The sequence below is a fragment of the Drosophila serrata genome, unplaced genomic scaffold, assembly GCF_035046125.1.
Source record: "Drosophila serrata isolate PLE 108 unplaced genomic scaffold, ASM3504612v1 contig_184, whole genome shotgun sequence".
NCBI classification, from domain to species: Eukaryota; Metazoa; Arthropoda; class Insecta; order Diptera; family Drosophilidae; genus Drosophila; species Drosophila serrata.
This window is the reverse complement of record NW_028257082.1, coordinates 2,154,458-2,173,260: the sequence shown is the minus strand read 5'-3', so window position 1 is coordinate 2,173,260 and position 18,803 is coordinate 2,154,458. Positions and strand designations below refer to the sequence as shown.

The 18,803-nt window shown below is 46.0% G+C and overlaps 8 protein-coding genes and 1 long non-coding RNA gene across 18 annotated transcripts in view; 5 read left to right on the top strand and 4 right to left on the bottom strand.

The window, feature by feature from the left end:
* The first annotated feature begins 86 nt into the window (after positions 1–86).
* On the top strand, positions 87–1,583 carry rnh1 (ribonuclease H1). Of its 2 annotated transcripts, none has more exons than XM_020951042.2 (5): positions 87–594; positions 650–706; positions 760–1,001; positions 1,067–1,337; positions 1,395–1,583. In XM_020951042.2, exons 1-5 carry the CDS (start codon positions 256–258, stop codon positions 1,488–1,490), a joined length of 1,005 nt encoding a protein of 334 aa, XP_020806701.2. In that variant the 5' UTR covers positions 87–255; the 3' UTR covers positions 1,491–1,583. The 2 variants fall into 2 exon arrangements, with proteins under 2 accessions (XP_020806701.2, XP_086684082.1); XM_086827956.1 differs by having other exon boundaries at positions 149–598.
* On the top strand, positions 1,543–2,946 carry PIG-X (Phosphatidylinositol glycan anchor biosynthesis class X). The gene is made up of 4 exons (XM_020951043.2): positions 1,543–1,771; positions 1,833–1,965; positions 2,032–2,180; positions 2,245–2,946. Exons 1-4 carry the CDS (start codon positions 1,641–1,643, stop codon positions 2,651–2,653), a joined length of 822 nt encoding a protein of 273 aa, XP_020806702.2. The 5' UTR covers positions 1,543–1,640; the 3' UTR covers positions 2,654–2,946.
* LOC147644342 (uncharacterized) lies at positions 1,573–2,295 on the bottom strand. The gene is made up of 2 exons (XR_015270554.1): positions 2,004–2,295; positions 1,573–1,807 (listed from the first exon to the last, which is right to left on the bottom strand). It is a non-coding gene; the product is annotated as an uncharacterized LOC147644342 (long non-coding RNA).
* On the bottom strand, positions 2,865–6,241 carry MFS12 (Major Facilitator Superfamily Transporter 12). Of its 2 annotated transcripts, none has more exons than XM_020951039.2 (4): positions 6,121–6,241; positions 4,298–4,507; positions 3,791–4,245; positions 2,865–3,724 (listed from the first exon to the last, which is right to left on the bottom strand). In XM_020951039.2, the coding sequence occupies exons 1-4, from the start codon at positions 6,152–6,154 to the stop codon at positions 2,990–2,992; spliced, it is 1,434 nt and encodes a 477-aa protein (XP_020806698.2). In that variant the 5' UTR covers positions 6,155–6,241; the 3' UTR covers positions 2,865–2,989. The 2 variants fall into 2 exon arrangements, with proteins under 2 accessions (XP_020806698.2, XP_020806697.2); XM_020951038.2 differs by lacking the exon at positions 6,121–6,241 and adding an exon at positions 4,571–4,827.
* An 898-nt stretch (positions 6,242–7,139) lies between these two features.
* Positions 7,140–9,351, top strand: Kdm4A (Lysine demethylase 4A). Its single transcript, XM_020951126.2, has 4 exons — positions 7,140–7,513; positions 7,572–7,663; positions 7,731–8,594; positions 8,656–9,351. Exons 1-4 carry the CDS (start codon positions 7,358–7,360, stop codon positions 9,035–9,037), a joined length of 1,494 nt encoding a protein of 497 aa, XP_020806785.2. The 5' UTR covers positions 7,140–7,357; the 3' UTR covers positions 9,038–9,351.
* Positions 9,162–11,285, top strand: Or43b (Odorant receptor 43b). 3 transcript variants are annotated; one of them, XM_020951128.2, is made up of 4 exons: positions 9,162–9,546; positions 9,619–10,341; positions 10,598–10,955; positions 11,019–11,285. In XM_020951128.2, the coding sequence occupies exons 2-4, from the start codon at positions 9,653–9,655 to the stop codon at positions 11,097–11,099; spliced, it is 1,128 nt and encodes a 375-aa protein (XP_020806787.2). In that variant the 5' UTR covers positions 9,162–9,546; positions 9,619–9,652; the 3' UTR covers positions 11,100–11,285. The 3 variants fall into 3 exon arrangements, 2 of the variants coding, with proteins under 2 accessions (XP_020806787.2, XP_020806786.2); XR_015270553.1 differs by having other exon boundaries at positions 9,495–10,526; positions 11,019–11,136; XM_020951127.2 differs by lacking the exon at positions 9,162–9,546 and having other exon boundaries at positions 9,560–10,341.
* On the bottom strand, positions 11,114–15,175 carry Cul1 (cullin 1). Its single transcript, XM_020951125.2, has 4 exons — positions 15,009–15,175; positions 13,255–14,355; positions 12,143–13,192; positions 11,114–12,087 (listed from the first exon to the last, which is right to left on the bottom strand). The coding sequence occupies exons 2-4, from the start codon at positions 14,128–14,130 to the stop codon at positions 11,686–11,688; spliced, it is 2,328 nt and encodes a 775-aa protein (XP_020806784.1). The 5' UTR covers positions 14,131–14,355; positions 15,009–15,175; the 3' UTR covers positions 11,114–11,685.
* On the top strand, positions 15,122–16,770 carry LOC110182945 (uncharacterized). 2 transcript variants are annotated; one of them, XM_020951131.2, is made up of 3 exons: positions 15,122–15,981; positions 16,216–16,342; positions 16,579–16,770. In XM_020951131.2, the coding sequence occupies exons 1-3, from the start codon at positions 15,545–15,547 to the stop codon at positions 16,591–16,593; spliced, it is 579 nt and encodes a 192-aa protein (XP_020806790.1). In that variant the 5' UTR covers positions 15,122–15,544; the 3' UTR covers positions 16,594–16,770. The 2 variants fall into 2 exon arrangements, with proteins under 2 accessions (XP_020806790.1, XP_020806789.1); XM_020951130.2 differs by having other exon boundaries at positions 16,216–16,613.
* The window catches only part of LOC110182941 (uncharacterized), a 30,438-nt gene continuing 28,396 nt past the window's right edge, over positions 16,762–18,803 (bottom strand). For all 5 annotated transcript variants that reach the window (XM_020951121.2, XM_020951122.2, XM_086827951.1 and 2 more), the window contains one exon: positions 16,762–17,447. In XM_020951121.2, the coding sequence (XP_020806780.2) occupies positions 17,244–17,447 (204 nt within the window). In that variant the 3' untranslated portion in view covers positions 16,762–17,243. The remainder of the gene's footprint in view (positions 17,448–18,803) is intronic.

Below are 18,803 nucleotides of genomic sequence, written 5' to 3'. Positions count from 1 at the left end.
ATTAACATCTACCCGATAGTCAACGAGTGATAGGGAGCTGAAATGTTACGAATTTTACATTCTACATGAAAATTTGACCCCAATGTATCTGTAAACGTGTAAAATAGTTTTTAAGACGTGTGCGTTGTAAAATTTAAAATAACACTTCAGTGTGACCAAAAAAAGGATATCCAAAAAATAAACAACAACATCTGTGCAAAACAATACATTTTGAAAATGCGAATATATTGAAATTGTAATATTCAAACAATATAAATGCTTGTGCCCCGGCTTACCCCAATCCTCCATAGATGCTCAATGGCGTTTTACGCGGTGGCCAGCGGGAGAAAGTGTGGCATCTACGACACCTGGGCGCAGTGTGAGGAGCAGGTGAAGGGCTTCAAGAACGCCAAATACAAGAAGTTCAACACGCGCCAGGAGGCGGAGCATTTCGTAAATGCCACCAAATCGTATGCTCCCCATGAAGTGGCTGTGCCCCTGGGCCAGAAACAGCCGGCTCCACCGAGTTGGAAGATCAAGATCGAGAGGCTGTCGAAGCCCAAGTACACAGAGGCCTGGCCGGACGAGGATCACGACCTGGCAGAGAGTGAGCTGGTGAGTGGGAAAGAAGTTGCAAGTGCTCATATTTAATTCCCAACTTGTTCTCCAGAATGCAGCCATGAACGAAGTGGAGGGTGAACCCAGACCATCTAGCAGTGGAAAGTTGGTAATTACCTGTTGCTATAACGCTTGGAAGTATTAAATACAAGCCATTTGCAGCCAGACAAATATTACCTCAAGCGCAAGGAAGCCGGTGGCGGAGGCGACGATGGGAGAACCAAGATCCCTCGGTATGACTCCCAGGTCTCAGAAGCCACGGGCATGAAGCAAGTGGGTGCCTTCCAGTTTGAAATTGATAAGGAAGGCTATGTAATCGTGTACACAGATGGATCCTGCATTGGGAACGGACGACCTAACGCTTGCGCCGGATTCGGAGTGTACTTTGGGGAGAATCATCAGCTGTATGTACCATGAGGTGTTCCTCCTATTATTCTATTTAATTAGTATCCTACTTAATTGCAACCAGCAATGCGGCGAAGCCCGTGGGAGGACGTGCCACCAACAACGTGGGCGAGATACAGGCAGCCATCTATGCCATTAAAACTGCCTTGGATCTGGGAATCAAGAAATTGTGCATTAGCACAGACTCTCAGTTCCTTATTAACTCCATTACGCTGTGGGTGCCGAGCTGGAAGAAAAAAAATTGGAAGCTAAAGAACAATCAGCCCGTGAAGAACGTTGTCGACTTCAAGGAACTGGATGAACTTCTGCAGAGTCGAGACATCACTGTGAAATGGGTGCGCATACAAACGAAATACATTTTAAGCGGATGTTTGTACAATATTTCATTTCAGAACTACGTGGAGGCCCACAAAGGCATAAAAGGTAACGAAATGGCCGATCAGTTGGCGCGCCAAGGATCTGATTTGTACAAGAAACTTAATTTTTGATAACGAGCATTTTTAAATTTATCGCGTATTCTACTTTATTCAATGTGAACAGTTTGGCAGCCCTGAATAAATTAAGCAGACGTGGCAACCCTAGACCGAATGTTTTTATTTACTTTTCACAACAAACTGTTTTACAATTGATTTTCTGCAATGTTTTACAAAGAAAATAGCAAGTGCGCTTCATTTATCCTTATCTTGGCCCTAAGTTGTGGCGTGGGCAGGAGCTACGTGGTGGAACCTCCTATTGTTCAAGTGGAAATGGACAAAGCCGGCATGCATAGGTTGTTGCGGTTGAACACGCTTGGAAAATGTGTAAACTGAAACGAATTTATGTTTCTATAGGACTCTCACATATCGTCTGCGTTTCGACTATCCCCTGGTGGGCAAGGATTGTGAGTACGTGCTGCTTCAGCCGCTGCCCGCTTCGGTTTACATAAGCACGGACGAACTGGACGATTTGCAGCGCCTGAAGAAGGTGCGTGTTATCGAGGGACTCGAGTTTGAAGGACTTACCTAGCTTAAATACTTTTCTTGTTCGCAGCTAAGTGCCGTCTATCCGAAGTTCGTCAACATTGAAGTGGCCACGGAGCGGTCGCAGCCGTTCGATGTGTTATTGCGCGGGACGCCCAAGATTACGGAGACTCTGGCACTGCCCGTGCATTTTCGCTACCATGCCCCCAGCGATAAGCGGTGCGGTGATCATGAATGTTGAAATACTTACACTATATACCTAATAACCGACTAAATCCGACAGATCGGCGGCCACGGTGGCCATACCCCTTCCGGAGCTCTATCTCAACTGCCCGCTGGCTGATAGCGAGCTCATCGAGAGCGGATTGGTTGCCCGGATCGATAAGCTCTACTGCCTAAATGCGCCGGAAAGCAGATTCGACGAAAACGTCGTCAAGGACGGCGAGCCGACGACGATGGCGAATCTGGAGCGCTGCAACTGGCGGCGGGTGCACGTGGACTGTCAGCTAAAGACTCCGCTGCGGGCCGAGATACCCGTAGGCAATGCGAATGCCTACGGTCCGGTGCTGTACGGAACCATCCTGCTTGGCTGGACGGTGGCCCTGTGGACTATAATCAGGTCCATGGCCAACACGCGGCGGATTAATCAGCGCCTGAACGAGCAGCGGCTGTTGCAGCAAAAGGTCAAGTAACAGGCGACGAAGACAGTGCGATTCCAAGTCAACAATAGGTAATAATACTCCTTACGAGTGAGGGGTTGTATATATATATCTATTACTATGCTGTGACGGTTCACTTGTAGACATACTCGGCACGACTTAATCTCTTTATCACTTTGGAAACGTGCCACACATCGTAAAGTCTAATTAGGGCTATCGCACAACTAAGCCACATTAAGCTTCCTTTAGCATAAGCGTAAACATAAACGAATATCTTTAATTAGAGCTAGGCTTATCCAAAGAACACTAACTTATAATTACTACAATTAACGAGATTGTCAATGGGAGCGGCGGCGAGTTCCAGATGCTTCAGAATCGATGGTCCTTATCCGACGTCGGCGCAATGGTCCTCGAATCGTTCTCCAGGTTGTTGCGCAACGTCATCGTACTGGACATGCTGGGAGCTTCATTCCAAGACTGCACTGTGGCCTTGCCGAAGATCACGAACAGAGTGTTGCACACCAGATAGACACCGCCCGTGATGAAGAACACCACCCGCCACTGACTGGGATCCTCCTCATTGTTGAGAATTGCTCCCACCACCAAGGGAGCCACAATGGACGTCACTCCGGCTATGCCATTGGTCACACCCATCATGGGACCTGCAAAGTTTGGCGACAGATCTATGTGGTTGATCAGGTAGCCGCAGGAGCAACCAGCATTGATGCCCACGGCCAGCGTCAGCAGGAGGATGGCCCACGTCTTCTCGTCAGCGGTCATGTAGCCCAATCCAATCAGGCAGGCCATCGGTCCCCACTGCCCGATGGAGTTAAACAGCTTTCGGGCGGTGGTGATCGAAATGGTGCCTCGGTTGATGAGAAGATCTGAGATAGGGCTGACCACCAGGCAGAGAACACCCATGGCGAAGTACGGCAGCGAGGATAGGAAGGCATTTGACTTGACGTTCAGCTGCAGCACTTTGCTCATGTACGTGGGCATCTCGGTTAGCAGGGTGTAGAAGCCCCAAGTAAAGCCGCAATGGGCAGCCAGCAGACCATAGAAAGCTGGTGATCTAAAGATCGACATCCAGGGGACGGGCATGGACTGAAAGGACGGAAGGAAGTTTTAAGCCCGCTCTGGAAAGGCACAGTGATTATCCTTGTGTCTCACCTGACTCGCGCTGTTGCTGCCCGTCAGGCTCTCTATGTACTCCTGCTCGATCTTGCTGATCTTGGGGGCGGTGGCAGGTTCGTTGGCTCCCTGCCAGAAGAACAGGAGCGCCCAGGCCACGCTCAGACCCCCAGACAGGTAGAAAAGTCCCGGCCAGCCCATGCTAGACTCGAAGATAAAGCCACTGGTAACCAGAATAACTGCCGTTCCGAACTGCGCACCCGAGTAGATGCCCGTGGTGAGGAATCCCCGCTCCGTTCGCGGCACCCACTTAGCCAGAAGTGTGTGAACGCAAGGATAGACTGTTCCCTGGACAACGCCAGTAAAGACGCGCAGCACACAGACACTCTCCCAGCCACTGTGGGCGGCCAAGGGATGAAAAAAGCACAAGATGCCGCCTATGGCGGTGGCCACGCCGAGAACCAGTTTGGCACCAAAGCGCTTGGCCAAAAGACCTACGGAAAAAAGAGTTAGCTGTGGAACTTTCTGGGACTCTGAATCTAGTACCTGCTGGGACCTGGGAGACCACATACCCCCAGAAGAAACTGCTGAGGATCAAAGACTTGTCAGACGTATCCCAGTTGTAGAAGGGAGCGCCTGCCGTGGACTGGGTCATAGGAACAATGGCTGCCGAGATGTTGACCCGCTGGAAGTAGTTGATCATCATGCCCACGAACAGGAGGATCGCCTGCCAGTGGCGGGCACCGAAACCGGAGGCTGTAAGGATAAACGTGAAATTAATAATTCGAACTTACATATATGGATAGTAGGATGGTGTACTGGCTAGTTTCCTTAGGGGATCTGGAACTACGCGGATCAGCAGGGGCCTCCGCTCCCCGTTGGAATAGTAAACCATGTTTGATCGGTTGCGGACTTGACGCCCGTCTGGCTAAACGATTTATTGATTGCCTCATTATATAAATCGACTGTGCGAATTGTTTGTCAGCTGCATGATTATTTCTAGGACCTTTTTTTTTTACTCAATTCTCGTTTTATAGCCGTTTAACAATGCGCTCTGATAGTGACGATTCCCATTAATTAACGCCTCCGTCAGACTCGTTTTCGGTTTTATTATAATAATATTGTCATTATCATTATCATTAACGTCGGCCAATGAGGAAAACAAAAGAGCTCCACTCTCAATGGAAAAGTTCCCGCTGTGGCAGTGGAGTACGGTTCGATGGGGGGCAGAATGTGTGAATGGAGCCGTATACTTTATTAGCTCGATGGATCCTGAGATTAAGTAACCCGAAATTGGTTGCGTTGCAAAATGTTGTGCAACCTCGGCACCTTCACCACCTCCACAAAAGATAATAAATATATTTTCCGTGTGTCAAAAGTGGAATTATCTCTTGTTAATCTTTATAAAGACAGTCACAAGCTCGTGCAGATGTCTGATATACAATCAAGATATGGTTTGCAAATATGGCCAGACGTCTGGGTTGTAACGGAGCAGTTACTTAAGGTAGGGTAGGTCTGGTTGGTCATTGGAAATTGCAGTTATTACTCGGAAAGAGAGAGGTCTGGTATAAGAGTGGAAATGGGAACTCTTTCTCGACACAACAGCTGTTTAATAATTGCGATTATCTCCGCGGTTCTTATTCTCTGGGTAGCTATATTTCTGCTGATCGGTGGGGATCGGACGAGCTCCTATCTATAACCTATAATTAGCAGTGGGTGAAGTATAAGGCAACACTCAAGATCTGTCACAGCGATGGACGGTAATAAATCTTTCTTTATAGGCCTTTTGTACAGTCCTATTTGGGCGAACTTTGTAAGCCAACAAATTAAAGAATTTTTCGAATTCTTATCAGAGAAGATAACTTTTTTAAGGTTACGTTACTGTTTCAAAAGGAATGTTTTTTTATGAAATATAGAAACTTCCTTCACATAATCAAAACCACTTGGAAAATAATTCTATGAAGTTTGAGTTCTATTCGGTGTAAACTTCGATGTCTTAGTCTCTATAGTTCTAATTTATTATTAATTTCTTTTATAATTAATAATGTCACCTTTATTATACCGTATGTCAACAACTAGCATGTTATTTAGGAATTATTATTATGTAAATAATCTTAAAATTCTCAAGTTTTGAAATATTATCATTACTTTAGTGACATCAATTAAATACCAGTTTTAATTATTCATTGCTTGAATAGAAGAAAAATACTGAAGAATTTGACCGCTAATAACCGCATATATCCCTATGCATATTCATGACAAACCCTATACAATTCAATTCACTATATCTCGCACGATTTTGCCTAATCCATCCGGCAATTAATACGATTATAAAGATCCATGTGCGATCTCTCGGATCGTTGACTTACGCCTGGCCTTATCCTCGGAGGTGTCAAAACCCATGTCTGGTATCTCACTGATATATTTATTATTACACGTTAACTAAAAATCCGCCGGAGTATCGGAGTGCTTGGACGCAAAACCGTTGGACGACTGCGGAGCCATTGGTGCACCTTTCGCTTTTATACTGATACCACATAAGAACACATTTTCCTGATTACAGTCGGAGGGGCCTCCAGTTCTTAAGTGCCGGCGGGGCTGCGCAGATCGTCCGCCATTATCGCGGCCATAATCATAAAGCCATAAAGGTCTGCCAGAACTCCAGGCACTCACCGTGGCCCATCCAATGCAAATTATATTATGCCTTGGCTTTGATTTACTTTTACATTGAAATGGTCGTAAACAATTGAACCATTATCGTGTGATTCGGGTTCCTGCCTTATAGTTATAGTTAAATCGGGTTAGTAGTCGCCGTAGAGCTATTATCTCACCTCTCGAACCTCGTTCGGCTGCACTCGAAGCCTTTTTAGTGTAGTGATTCAGGTGTTAATCTCTTGTTTTGTGCACTTTTTTCACAGAATTTCTGATTATCCAGGTCTAATTGCTTTACGGCACTCTGGCCTGAGGCGTCAACGCTTTGGATTCCCTGTGGGTGGGTTCTGGGGAAATCCTATATAGCTCCGTATCCAAGTGTGACTTATTTTTTAAATAGTGTAAATATACAGGGGCTAAAAATAAAATGCAATCTTTTGGGTTCAAGGAAGCAGTGTAATAAGTAATTATTTGAGATGACGGAATTATTTGCTATCATCATCTTGCTTGTTACCGAATCTAAGGCACACTTACATTTTTGTTTTTAGCTGTAAGAACAAAATTGTAGAGAAATACTCCGACGATGAAATTTTACGTAAACGATTTGTTACTCGTTTTTTTATATAAAAATAAAAAGACAGTACATTTTAAAATAATACATAAAAAGATATTTACATATACATACATATATATATATAAAATTGAATGTAAATGTAAATAAATCAGTGATTTTCTTTGCAATATCCGAAACAGCATTTTTTTCTAGTGGAATTGCATTGCTTGTTTTCTTTAAAAATGTTAGTTTTGAATTAATATTTAAAAATAACCGCCATTTGAAATTTCTATGTGTAAGACCGTTTTCAACAATCACTGTTTTTTTTTTGTTTTCTTGCCTGGCCACACTTAACGCGGACGACTATATAAAATATTATTTAAGTTGTTTGAATTGTTAATATGTCCACGAGATCCTCATTTGGCGATGATGTCCAGACCAAAGTCCCCCGGATCATGACCTTCCGTCCCAGCTACGAGGAGTTCAAGAACTTCGCCTCCTACATTGACTATATGGAGTCCCGCGGAGCACACCTAGCCGGCTTGGCCAAGATTCAGGTAAGCGTACGCTGGCCCAATACCAAGTTTTTCCAACTAAACACATGATGTCCTACAGCCGCCAGCCGAATGGGTAGCGCGGAAGGATGGCTACGATATTGATAACATCAACATGACCATTCCCGCGCCTATCAGTCAAGTGGTCACTGGGTAAGTACTTGCCCTAGCGCCATTGTCGTTGTGAACCATTGCAGTAATCCAGTGTTCCGTCTTGAAGGGCTCACGGCCTTTACCAGCAGATAAACATACAGCAGCGCCGTCAAATGACACTTCGCCAGTTCATGGAGAAGGCCAACTCGGAGCTGTATCAGACGCCGCGCCACTTCGACTACGAGGACCTGGAACGCAAGTACTGGAAGAATATCACGTACATATCGCCGCTGTACGCTGCCGATGTCAAAGGGACGCTGAGTGACGAGGATCTGGACGTGTGGAATATCGGACGTTTGGATACCATTCTCAACCTTGTGAATACGGACTACAACATCATTATCGATGGAGTGAATACGGCTTACCTGTACTTTGGCATGTGGAAGAGCTCCTTTGCTTGGCACACCGAGGATATGGACCTGTATTCCATAAATTATTTGCATTTCGGGGCACCCAAAACATGGTACGCCATTCCGCCGGCGTACGGTCGCCGCCTGGAGAAGCTCGCTAACGAGACCTTCGTGGAGAACTACAATGAGTGCAATGCCTATTTGCGCCATAAGATGACCATGATCAGTCCGAAGGTTCTGCGCCAGCACAACATTCCGTATAACAAGATCACACAGGAGGCGGGAGAGATAATGATCACGTTCCCCTTCGGCTACCATGCTGGCTTCAATCATGGCTTTAACGGAGCCGAGTCCACCAACTTTGCGTCCAAGCGCTGGATCGAGTACGGTAAGCGGGCCAGTATTTGCAAATGCCGCAGCGATATGGTCAAGATTTCTATGGAGACCTTTGTTCGCCGCTTCCAGCCGGAGCGCTATGAGAATTGGCTAAAGGGCCAGGATTTTGGCTGTCATCCCGAGGAACCGGGAAAGATATGCGCCTCAGCGCCGCCAACCTTAAACGAAAGCGAAAAGCAGGCGAGGTAATGTTTTTGTTGTAACCAAAAGAATACGATATTCAGCTAATATAATCTCATTCTTTAGCTTACGAGCGATAAAGGCACAAAAGCGTGGCTGCTCGCTAGCCGCCAACACGAATGGTTGTGAGTCGAACCCGGAACCCGTCGAGGATCTCATTTCCGATGCCGACGACCGTGCCAGTGTAAGCAGCTGCAGCAGCTCTCGGCATTTGCAGCCAGTGGTTAAGTTGCGTAAGCTACCCCCCAAAGAGACCACCGTACCTGAAACATCAGCGCCGCTCAAGAAATACGATTTCAACCAGGTGGCCGTCGTGCGCGTCAGGCGTCTGTGGAAAGAACTACCAAGCACCGAGGATGGAATTAATCTGCTCACCAATGGCGTAGTTAAGAATACCAAAAGAATGCGCTTCCAGACAAAGGTTCTCACACTTGACGACGAGGATTAAGGGCTTGAATACGTTAAGGCCACTGCTCCAAAGGCAGTATTTCGATCTCCAAGTAAGATTTTTCGTGTGGCTACAATCAAAGATCTACTGAGTAGTGTAGGGTTTTATAGTATCTTAACGTTTTAATGTATGACGCCATCACAGGCAAGACTTGTGAATTAGAATGTATTCGATTTTCCGACCAAATCAAAATGTAAATATTTGAAACAAAGGCTTCATTTGTCGCCAAGTATTCCTTTTTTCAACAAGTGTTCGTTCCCAACGAGCATGTTATTGAAAAACAATTAAAATTACACTTAACAGTCCACCAAAAAGTAAAAGAATTTCTATAAATAATTACAATGTAAAAATTAGAGTCCTTTGACATTCAGCATGTTACGACATGTGCAAAATTCTTTTGCAATGGAATCCGGTGAACGCCCACTCACTTGACAACCTCCAATTAACAACGATTCGTGGACTATAAAAGCATTCCATCGCCATCTCTCCAGCAATTACTTAAGCAACCCGTAAGCGATAACAATGTTCGGTTACTTTAAGCTCATGTACCCGGCTCCACTGTCGGAGCCTATCCGCACCAGGGACTCCAATGCCTATCTGCTGGACACGCTTCGGATGTCGGGCCTGAACCTTCGCAACGATTTCGGCGTGGGCCGCAAGATCTGGCGGGTATTCTCCTTCACCTATAACATGCTGGTGTTGCCCATCAGCTTCCCGATCAACTACACGATCCACCTGGCGGAGTTCCCGCCAGACTTGCTGCTGCAATCGCTGCAGCTATGCCTGAATACCTGGTGTTTTGCCCTCAAATTCTTCACGCTGGTCATTTACATGGCCCGCCTGGAGCTGGCCAACAAACATTTCGACGAGTTGGACGAGTACTGCAAGACGCCAGTGGAGAAACGCAAATTACGCGATGCTGTGGCCGCCATCACCAGGCTGTACCTCACCTTCTGTGTGGTTTATATTCTGTACGCCACCTCCACGCTTCTGGATGGGATGTTTCATGACCGTGTGCCGTTTAATACGTACTATCCCTTCGTGAACTGGCGCCTTGACCGAACACAATTGTACATTCAGACTTTCCTGGAATACCTCACCGTGGGCTATGCCATATTTGTGGCCACAGCAACGGACTCCTACCCCGTGATCTATGTCGTGGCGCTTCGAACTCACATTCTGCTACTGAAGGATCGAGTCATTCACCTGGGCGAGACCAGCAGCAATAGTGAGGGTACCAACGATGCTGATTTCATGTTTACATCTTTGGTGGATTGCATAAAGGCGCACAGGACTATGTTGAAGTAAGTTTAAGATGGTTTACTTAGTTCCTTTAATTAGGAACAAGAAAAGATAGCCATAGTATTATGGCTATTTATTTTTTAACCGGACATGGCTAGATCGAACCAGCTGTTGATGCTGATCAAGAATATATATGATTTATAGAGTCGGAAATGACTCCTTACCGCTACAAGTTTAAATAAAGTCGGTAATTTTGAAATTTCATATGTATATGTACCAAGTACTATCTTAAAATAACCATGATTTTCTCTCCAATAGTTTCTGCGAGGCGATCAAACCGATCATCTCTGGCACCATCTTCGCACAGTTCATAATCTGTGGCTCCATCCTGGGGATTATCATGATCAATATGGTCCTGTTCGCCGATCAGTCCACTCGATTTGGAATTATCACTTACGTGATGGCGGTGCTCTTGCAGACATTCCCGCTCTGCTTTTACTGCAATGCCATTGTGGATGACTGCAACGAGCTGGCAGATGCTTTGTTCCATTCCGCCTGGTGGATGCAGGACAAGCGCTACCAGAGGGTCGCCCTCCAGTTCTTGCAGAAACTTCAGCAGCCCATGACGTTCACGGCCATGAACATATTCAACATTAATCTGGCCACCAATATCAATGTATGTAAATAGTTGAGTTCCGAATGAATTGATAATTTGAGAATCAACCAACGATTCTTGCAGGTGGCCAAGTTTGCCTTCACCGTCTATGCCATTGCCAGCGGTATGAACCTGGACGAGAAGCTTCAGATCCAGGAAACTTAATAAAACTAAATGCATTAAAGGTACACACATACACACACGTACATTGTTTTATGAACTTAACGCTTGTTTGCTTCATAATAGTAAGTATAATAATATATGCGTACAGGGAATTATGATTTAAATGTAAACTAGTTAAAACAAAACTTGACCAAACAATGGGATAATAAAGAAAAGAATCGCTACATATATATGCTTAAACCGTTTGGTATTAGCCCCTGCAAAGGAACCTTGTCTGCTCATGCGGATGAATATCAGGAATCGGGCAGAGGCTCCTTCTCTGGTCTTGTCTGTGGGCATTGCTCCCTGTGGCTGGCCGTTTGTCTCTATGATATGGATGTGCTCTGGTGATTGAAGATGAAGTAGTGGCCGGAAATTGCACGTATGTATGTATGTATAATGTCAGGCAAGGAGTACATATATGTTTTATAGCTCGCAAACAGTTTGAATGTTTCGGCGGCAGTTTATTTCGCGGGGTGGGATAGGAAGTAGGAAAGGCGGGGTTTACTACACGGTCTCTAAGTATATAGATGATATTTTAATGGCTGGCATAGAGATGAAACAGCGAACTTGTACAATTAACATAAACTTAGGCGAGATAACTATATGTGTCTTTGTGTCCCTCCATACGTTCCAAATACTCCTTCTCGATCAGGATGTCGATGCACTTCTTAATCACGGGCACCTTGGGCTTGAAGCGCGTCGACAGCTGGTTGAGCACCTCCGAGATGAGGTTGGTGTGGTTGAGTCGCTTTCGCATCTTCATGATGCGCACAATGGCCGCCTGGATGAGCAGCTTGCGGTCCTCCTCTATGTGCTTATGTACAGTCTCCTGCTCCACCTTAAGCTCAGTCTTCAGCGGCTGGTTGATGTTGATGCGGCGCTTCTTGTTCTTGTAGTCCAAGAACAGCTCCACGGTCGACTCTGGCGTCAGCGAGTTCTCATTGTCATTGGAGGTCAGCACCTTTACCTTGAGCAGTATTTGCAATACCTGAAAGCAACACGGTTGAAGAACGGATCATCGAGTGAGTGGAGCTAGTTCTTACCTGAATCAAGTTCTCTAGCTGAGTCTGTGTGTTGTCCAGGAGCTGCTGGACTGTGAAGCTTAGCTGATCGTTAAACTGGAGCAGCACCGACATCTGGAAGGTGCTGGCCTGCAGGGTATACACAGTGGAGGTGTTGTTTCGATTGACGTTCATGATCAGCTCGCCCTTGCACATCTGGTAGAGCCAGTTGAGCTTGCGACCAGAGTGACGGGCGGCGTAGAACTCGTTGAACTGGCGCACTGACCGCTCCAGCTCGGAGGGCAGCAGGAAGTTGTTGCTCAGCTGGAAGGGCCACGAGCCCGAGGAGAGGACTTCGATGCCGAAGTCAATTTCTGTGGTCACGTTCTTATTGGCCAGGTATTCCTTGAAGTTGGAATTCAGGTCCTTGGAGACGCCAATGTCCTGGAACATACGCTGCAGCTTGACGGTGTACTCGTAGCCACACGTCTGCTTCAACTTGGAGATCATCATGGCCTCGGCGTCGTCCGAAGCCGATGTGTGGTTCACCAGACGCTTGGCCAGCATCTTGGAGTAGTATTTCTGGAAGACATCCTTATCCTCGATGTACTTAAACACAACCATCACCTGGTTGAGATTGTCCTCGAGCTCCTTGTCCTCAGGGTTCTTCGAGGACTTCTTCAGCAAGAGATCGCAATACTTGGCCAGCAGCTCGGGCGACTTGCTAGCACTGTTGGCAATCGTGACCACATTCGAGTTGATGAACTTGCCGCACGCCTTGTCCAAAGCGGCCACGAAGCCGTTGTCATTGTTGAACGCCGTCAGGACGAGGGCGTTGTACTTTTTGTGCACATCCAGGATGGTCAGCACGTAGGTCTTCGGATCGTTGGCCGCGTCGGTGGTGCAGCACTTGGCAATGGCCTCAGTGCCCTGGTGGAGTATATGGTTCTCTAGAATGGTCTTGAGGTCTGTCAGGTTCTTGGGCGACAGGGCAACCAGTGAGTACATTCGTTTCAGATCATCGTTTCTGTCTGCATTCAGCAGATTTTGGAACTCGGTGTGGAATATTTTTAAATGTTTTTCGATAAGAACCTGGAAACCAGAGAGATAGGTTTATTTTATAGATTACTACACCATTAGCAGGAGTCACTCACCTGTTCACACGTGGACTTCAGGGACTCTGCCGTGGTCTCATGCAGATACGAGAGGCCGTTCTTCGAGTTAATGCCACGAACGCGCTGCTTCTCCTCCTCCAAGCGGTTCTCAACATGCTTGAGATACTCAGTCACCGTGTTGGTAGATAGGAACGCGTCCGATTCCTTCTCGTAGAAGGCGTACGTGTCGGCGATAAACTTCCTCTCGAAGTTGTCCTTGTAGACGGAAAGCTTCTGCTGCTCTGCGTCGGCGTCGTCCTCGTTGAAACTGAGTTCCACATAGCACTCGATGACGTCGCGCACCAGCGAACGGTTGATCAGCTTGCCCTGACGCTCCTCCTCGATGGACTTGAGCACGGCCTTGGTGACAGGCTCGTTGAGCACCTGAAACAAGTGACCCTTCCAGGCGACCAGGGCCAGGCGGTAAATCTTATAGATCCCCTTCTGCCCCTCCTCGCACTCGCGCTTCACCCAGTTGCGGTTCAGGTAGTTACATATGCCGTCGAGCACTGTGCTTGAGAACTGGTAGGACTTCCACTGCTTGGTGTAGCGGGACAGAAGCACTTCCTCGCCACTGATTGCCTTGAACTTGGTGAGCAGCTCGCTCAGATAGGATTTGAGGAACTCCTCCAGTCGGTCGTATAGCTTCTGGCCCACCAGCTGGGCTCCACCTGTCTTACCGCTGCTGCGTCCTGTGGGCGCCGCATTGACGCTGGTGCAGTAGTCGTAGACGTGAGTGTAGAAGCGCATATACTGGCTGCGGGTAAGCGACTTCTCCTGGTCAAACACCTGCATTATTCCCTCGACCAGTTCGCTCCAGATGTCGTCCAGGTTGACCGGCCTCTGTGTGGTCTGCGCATTGCTCGAGCGGTTCATCTTGGCGGCGGGAGAACTCTGCCGATTGCCTTCTCCCAATGGAGCTGGCTGCTGTGGCTCTGCGGCCTGCGGTTGCTGGGACGCTGTGGTGCCTGCGGCTGACTGCTGCACGGGCGACGAGGGATTGCTGTCCTGGTGGCGTCGTTTGGCGGCTCTCGTCCTAGGTGCTGTGGCCGGAATCTTGGCAAATCGGTTTTCGAATTTTGGAATTTAGAAAATATCGATCTGCAACAAAACCCAGAGACGAGACAAAACGAAACGTTAAACAAACAACATAATGTGGTAGGCCTCGCCAGTTCAGCGACGGCGACCCGAAGGTCGCCCGTTGTGATCCAATGTCACAGCAATAAAAGAGAGGCTTGCGGAATACGCGCACACACATACGCAGATATTTCTACATCGCGCCTCAAGGTGTAATGCGATGCCGTGGGATGTCACGGAGCAGGTGATACCCTGCAGTAGGGTATCAGCCGCTGCACTCCAACTATCGAAAGATCGTGTTCGTGGGTATGAAAACTCCACTTCCTGGTTAAATAAACATACACACTCGCACTCGAACTCGCCATCGCATACAGACACACACACACATAGAGACAATGGGGAAAAAAAACCAGTGCACATGAGTACATACATACATACATACGTTCGCAAGCATTACAGTGCATTAAGCAACTTTTAAGCAGAGTTCGCCAATTTCCGCGCAGCTTACAAGCTCTAAATTTCGATGGAAAACCCTGCGCCTTCGTTTTCTTTCTGTGACGTCGTGATTTCATTTCCCCCCTTTTGAAGCACACACACTTTTTCTCTTTTGTTCGCCATTTTCACACAGACCACCCTTCGAAAATCGTCACGTTTGCACAGCTCCTGCTGTTATTTACCTGTTGCCAGACGTTGCTCACTACTAAACTAAACTATAGTTGTATTTCGCAGTAGAGCTTATAATTAAAATTAAATTTTTCCGTGTAAATGACCAACTTTAACTTTCCATTGGAAATAGGGATGTGAAAAAACATTAATTAATATATGAATGTATCGATATTTGTGCAGGCAACATTGTATTTATTCGATTGCTGAGAAACCAATCGATAGTTTTCTTGTTTTTGGGCCCATCACTAAAAAATAGCCAGATGGCTAATTTGGAAAATACCAATGATTGGATGTTTACATTTTCGTGGTTCATATCAATATTCGAATTAGAATTTTCTTCTAAATATTATTAACTTTAGTATATGTTTTTGGAGCCACATTTCTCATTTGTCAACACTGACGGTTGTGAATTGACTCTAGTCGCCTTTTCGAATGGTGACAACTCTAGTGCCGTAAAGCAAAACAAAAACAGCAGAAGAAATTTAAAACGTCATTGTTAGGCAAAAGCTATAAAAGTTGTTAGCATTTTGGTGTGCGAACGAGGAAGATGTCCTTCCGCACTTCTTTCTTAGTGGCAGCAGGGCTGCTGCTGCTCCTGATCCAAGAGCATGCCTGTGTCGCACCAGCCACCCAGGAGACTGTAACTACTATTCCGGTGAAAAGTGCGCCGGCTGGCAAAATCGTAAAAAAGGCACAGCCAGAAGATCCGTCAGCTGGTCCAAAAGATTCTATGGTTGTTGTGAGCAAGGGAGGTCCAGAGCCTGCTGCGCCCCCGGCATTGCCGCCCGATGCCAAGGCCCCCGCACTGCCAGTCGAAGATAAGGCCCCGGCCTCTGGATCCGCCGCCAGTCTTCCTGTCGACGATGTTCTCGTCGAGCACTCCCATATGAACAGTGATGATGATTCCCCCGGCCAGGCCGTTGTCTACATAGTGGTGGGCATCACCAGTACGGCTATTCTGTTGCTCGTAATGCGGGTTTATCGGTGAGTTGCGGGTTGGGATGAAGCTACTGATTCCGCCTCAAGTCGAAATTCATGATTCAGCCACTTAGTATGAATTTGTGTGCATATAGATAGCAATGCGATGGATACTGGTTCTTTATTAATTTAGTAGTTTGATTTAATTCAAGGTTGAGATGCATTTAGCTAGCTTTTTGTTATTGTTGTTTTCATATTATAAATGCAAGCTGATAATGCTAATCGCTAATCTCCATCCAGGCTGCGACTTTCACGGGCTGAGCGCAAGTACGGCGTGCAGGGCGACCGGGCCAACCAGGAGCTAACACCTCTACCCATGGCCATCGAGGACGTCAACAGCGATGAGGAGGACCACACCCTGTTCGAGGTCAATCGCCAGAACATACGCATATTATGAAATAGCCAACACCAGCACACGCCAAAGATCTGTGTGGCCGTGGCGCCATTACCAACACAACTCCTCAGCAGACTTGCCTTATTTCGTAGCTATTTAACGTTTTGTAGATTTACGCTGTAGCCGCTAACACATAGCACATTAAGCCCAATGCCCGGTTCTCCCACTAACTGAGTAACTAAGTTCTGTGCATTTCTCCCCACTCGCAGTTGGTTCAAGTTTAACGAATCAAAGGAAAACAAAACCACTTGTGATAACGATAACGATGATACATGTATGTCTATAAGTAACAGGATGCCGCCGCTGAAGCCCCGAAGGCATTAAAAATCTCAAATTACGGATACTCTTCACTCGCCTCAACGCGTATCTGTTCCATATTAATAAATGTTATCTTAAATGTATTCGGTATTCTGTTTGTTTTCCGCACTTTCACAAGACACTAGCTATAGTATAGGTAAAATTATTCATACAATTAGACTTAATACAGTTTGAGGGGCTTAACGATAGGTGGCCAAGCGCTCTAGGCTGGTTACAGGTTACAGGTTACAGGTTACAGGCAGTACACTAGTACACACACAGATAGAAATGCACTCACATTGACTTATCAACTAGGATCACATAAATAATTTATTAACAATACTGCGACTGCGCCTGCGGCTGTCCCGCCCTGCCGAACAATAAGAAAAACCAGGAGGAGCTTACAACTACCACTAACACTAAACTTGAGCTTCGCTAATGTGTTACATTTGTGGTTGGCACTGTAGTTTTTTTTTTTTTTTGTAATATTCACGTTCTCTGCTCTCCGCAGAGTCGGATCTAGAGACTAAGTGGTGTGGGCAGTGATCGGGCGGGCGGTTGCGCATGCCCATCCTCATCAGATCATGCTGCCGAACATCCGTTTGCCGCGGGTCAACACCAGGCTGACCACCATCACGGTCAGCAGGAAGAACACCAGGCTCAGGAACGTGGTGATGAAGCGGCATCTTTGGCGGAACTTCTTCTCCTTCTCCATTTTCAGGCGCAGCTGCTCGGCCCGCGGCAGGTCGAGGGTGAAGTCGGATTCTGGTCTTGAGGAGGGCTGTGAATAGGAGCAAGCAAATGAAAATAGATTAGGATTCCTTTATTAATTTGAATTATAATGATTTAAGTGTTTAACTTTTTTTTTTTATTAATTTTAAAGGGGAAAAGCTAATCAAATGTTTATAATTATAAAATAGTGACATTATTTCTTATGATTATAACAAAGACTTTAAAAATGACTTATCTATATGGAAACGTTTTATACGCTAAACTAAAATATTTTATAAAGAGTTATGTTCAGTTTTTATAGATTTATGTGAAATAATTTAGCTTAGGGCCAGCAATTGAAAACATGCATACATTTTACAGACATTCTCCCCGATTTATATGCGTTAATACGATCCGAAGCCAAAGTTAAAGTTTGACTGTAAATGCCTCTTGGGCTTGTAATTAAGTTAATTAATATTTGATGTGATAAGCGTTTGGGGCTTATGTAAATTTCTGGCCATCAGCGACGACGGCTGACGATCTCCTCTTGACATTGATTATGACCATTTTAATCTCGCATAATCGCATCGATCCTATTTGATCGGCACAAAGCTAAGGCTCGTCGCTGCTGTGTTTATTTATCTTCCCAGTATTTCAGGTCACAAAATGTTTAACCATAAATCACGGCCCAAACATTATGGGCCCGCCAATATTTGCAGTCGAGCTCTGGGCGTGGTAGCATGCTAAAAAATAAGTAAGACAACAGCGCAGCAGCGCACAACAAAAAAGGGCTCCAACGCAGAGCAATTTGACCCACTGAGCTTTGTTTTCTTCGCTTTTGTTGTTTCGCCTGCGAGCATCTTCATTTCTGTTCGTGCTCGTCGCCTCACTTTTTAGCGACACAACCTTGAAATCTTTTTCAGTAACAGCGAAAAAAAAGGCAAAAACAGACTTGAAACAAAACGTTAACAGTTTTTGTTAATGCCTTTTTTCGTACTTTTTTTTTCTCCGATTCTCGCTAAACATGTTAAAAGTTATGAAACTCTTTTGGAAATTTCACCAAGTCAGGTGCATTAGCATGTCATATATTCATGGGTCTGAACAGTATATCTGGAGCCTGAGAGGCTCACTGAATATAAAAAATATAGAAACTGTGACACATTCTGCAACTTCCGGCGGAAGTAAAGTAATTTCCGCACTGTGAAATTACATCTGACATCCAAGTTTATTCCTGAAAGAGCAGGCATAAGCAAAAGTTCTGTTTCTGCTGGCCAAAGTTGGTTCAAATGAAACACTCGACTGGGTCTAAGAGCGGGATTGAGTTGTTTATCGAATTTCAAGATATATTCAGTTGCAAACGACCGGGTGAAAGCGGCGTATACGCAATGCGGTCATTAAAAGGGCATTCAAGTGTAATTTTGTGTGT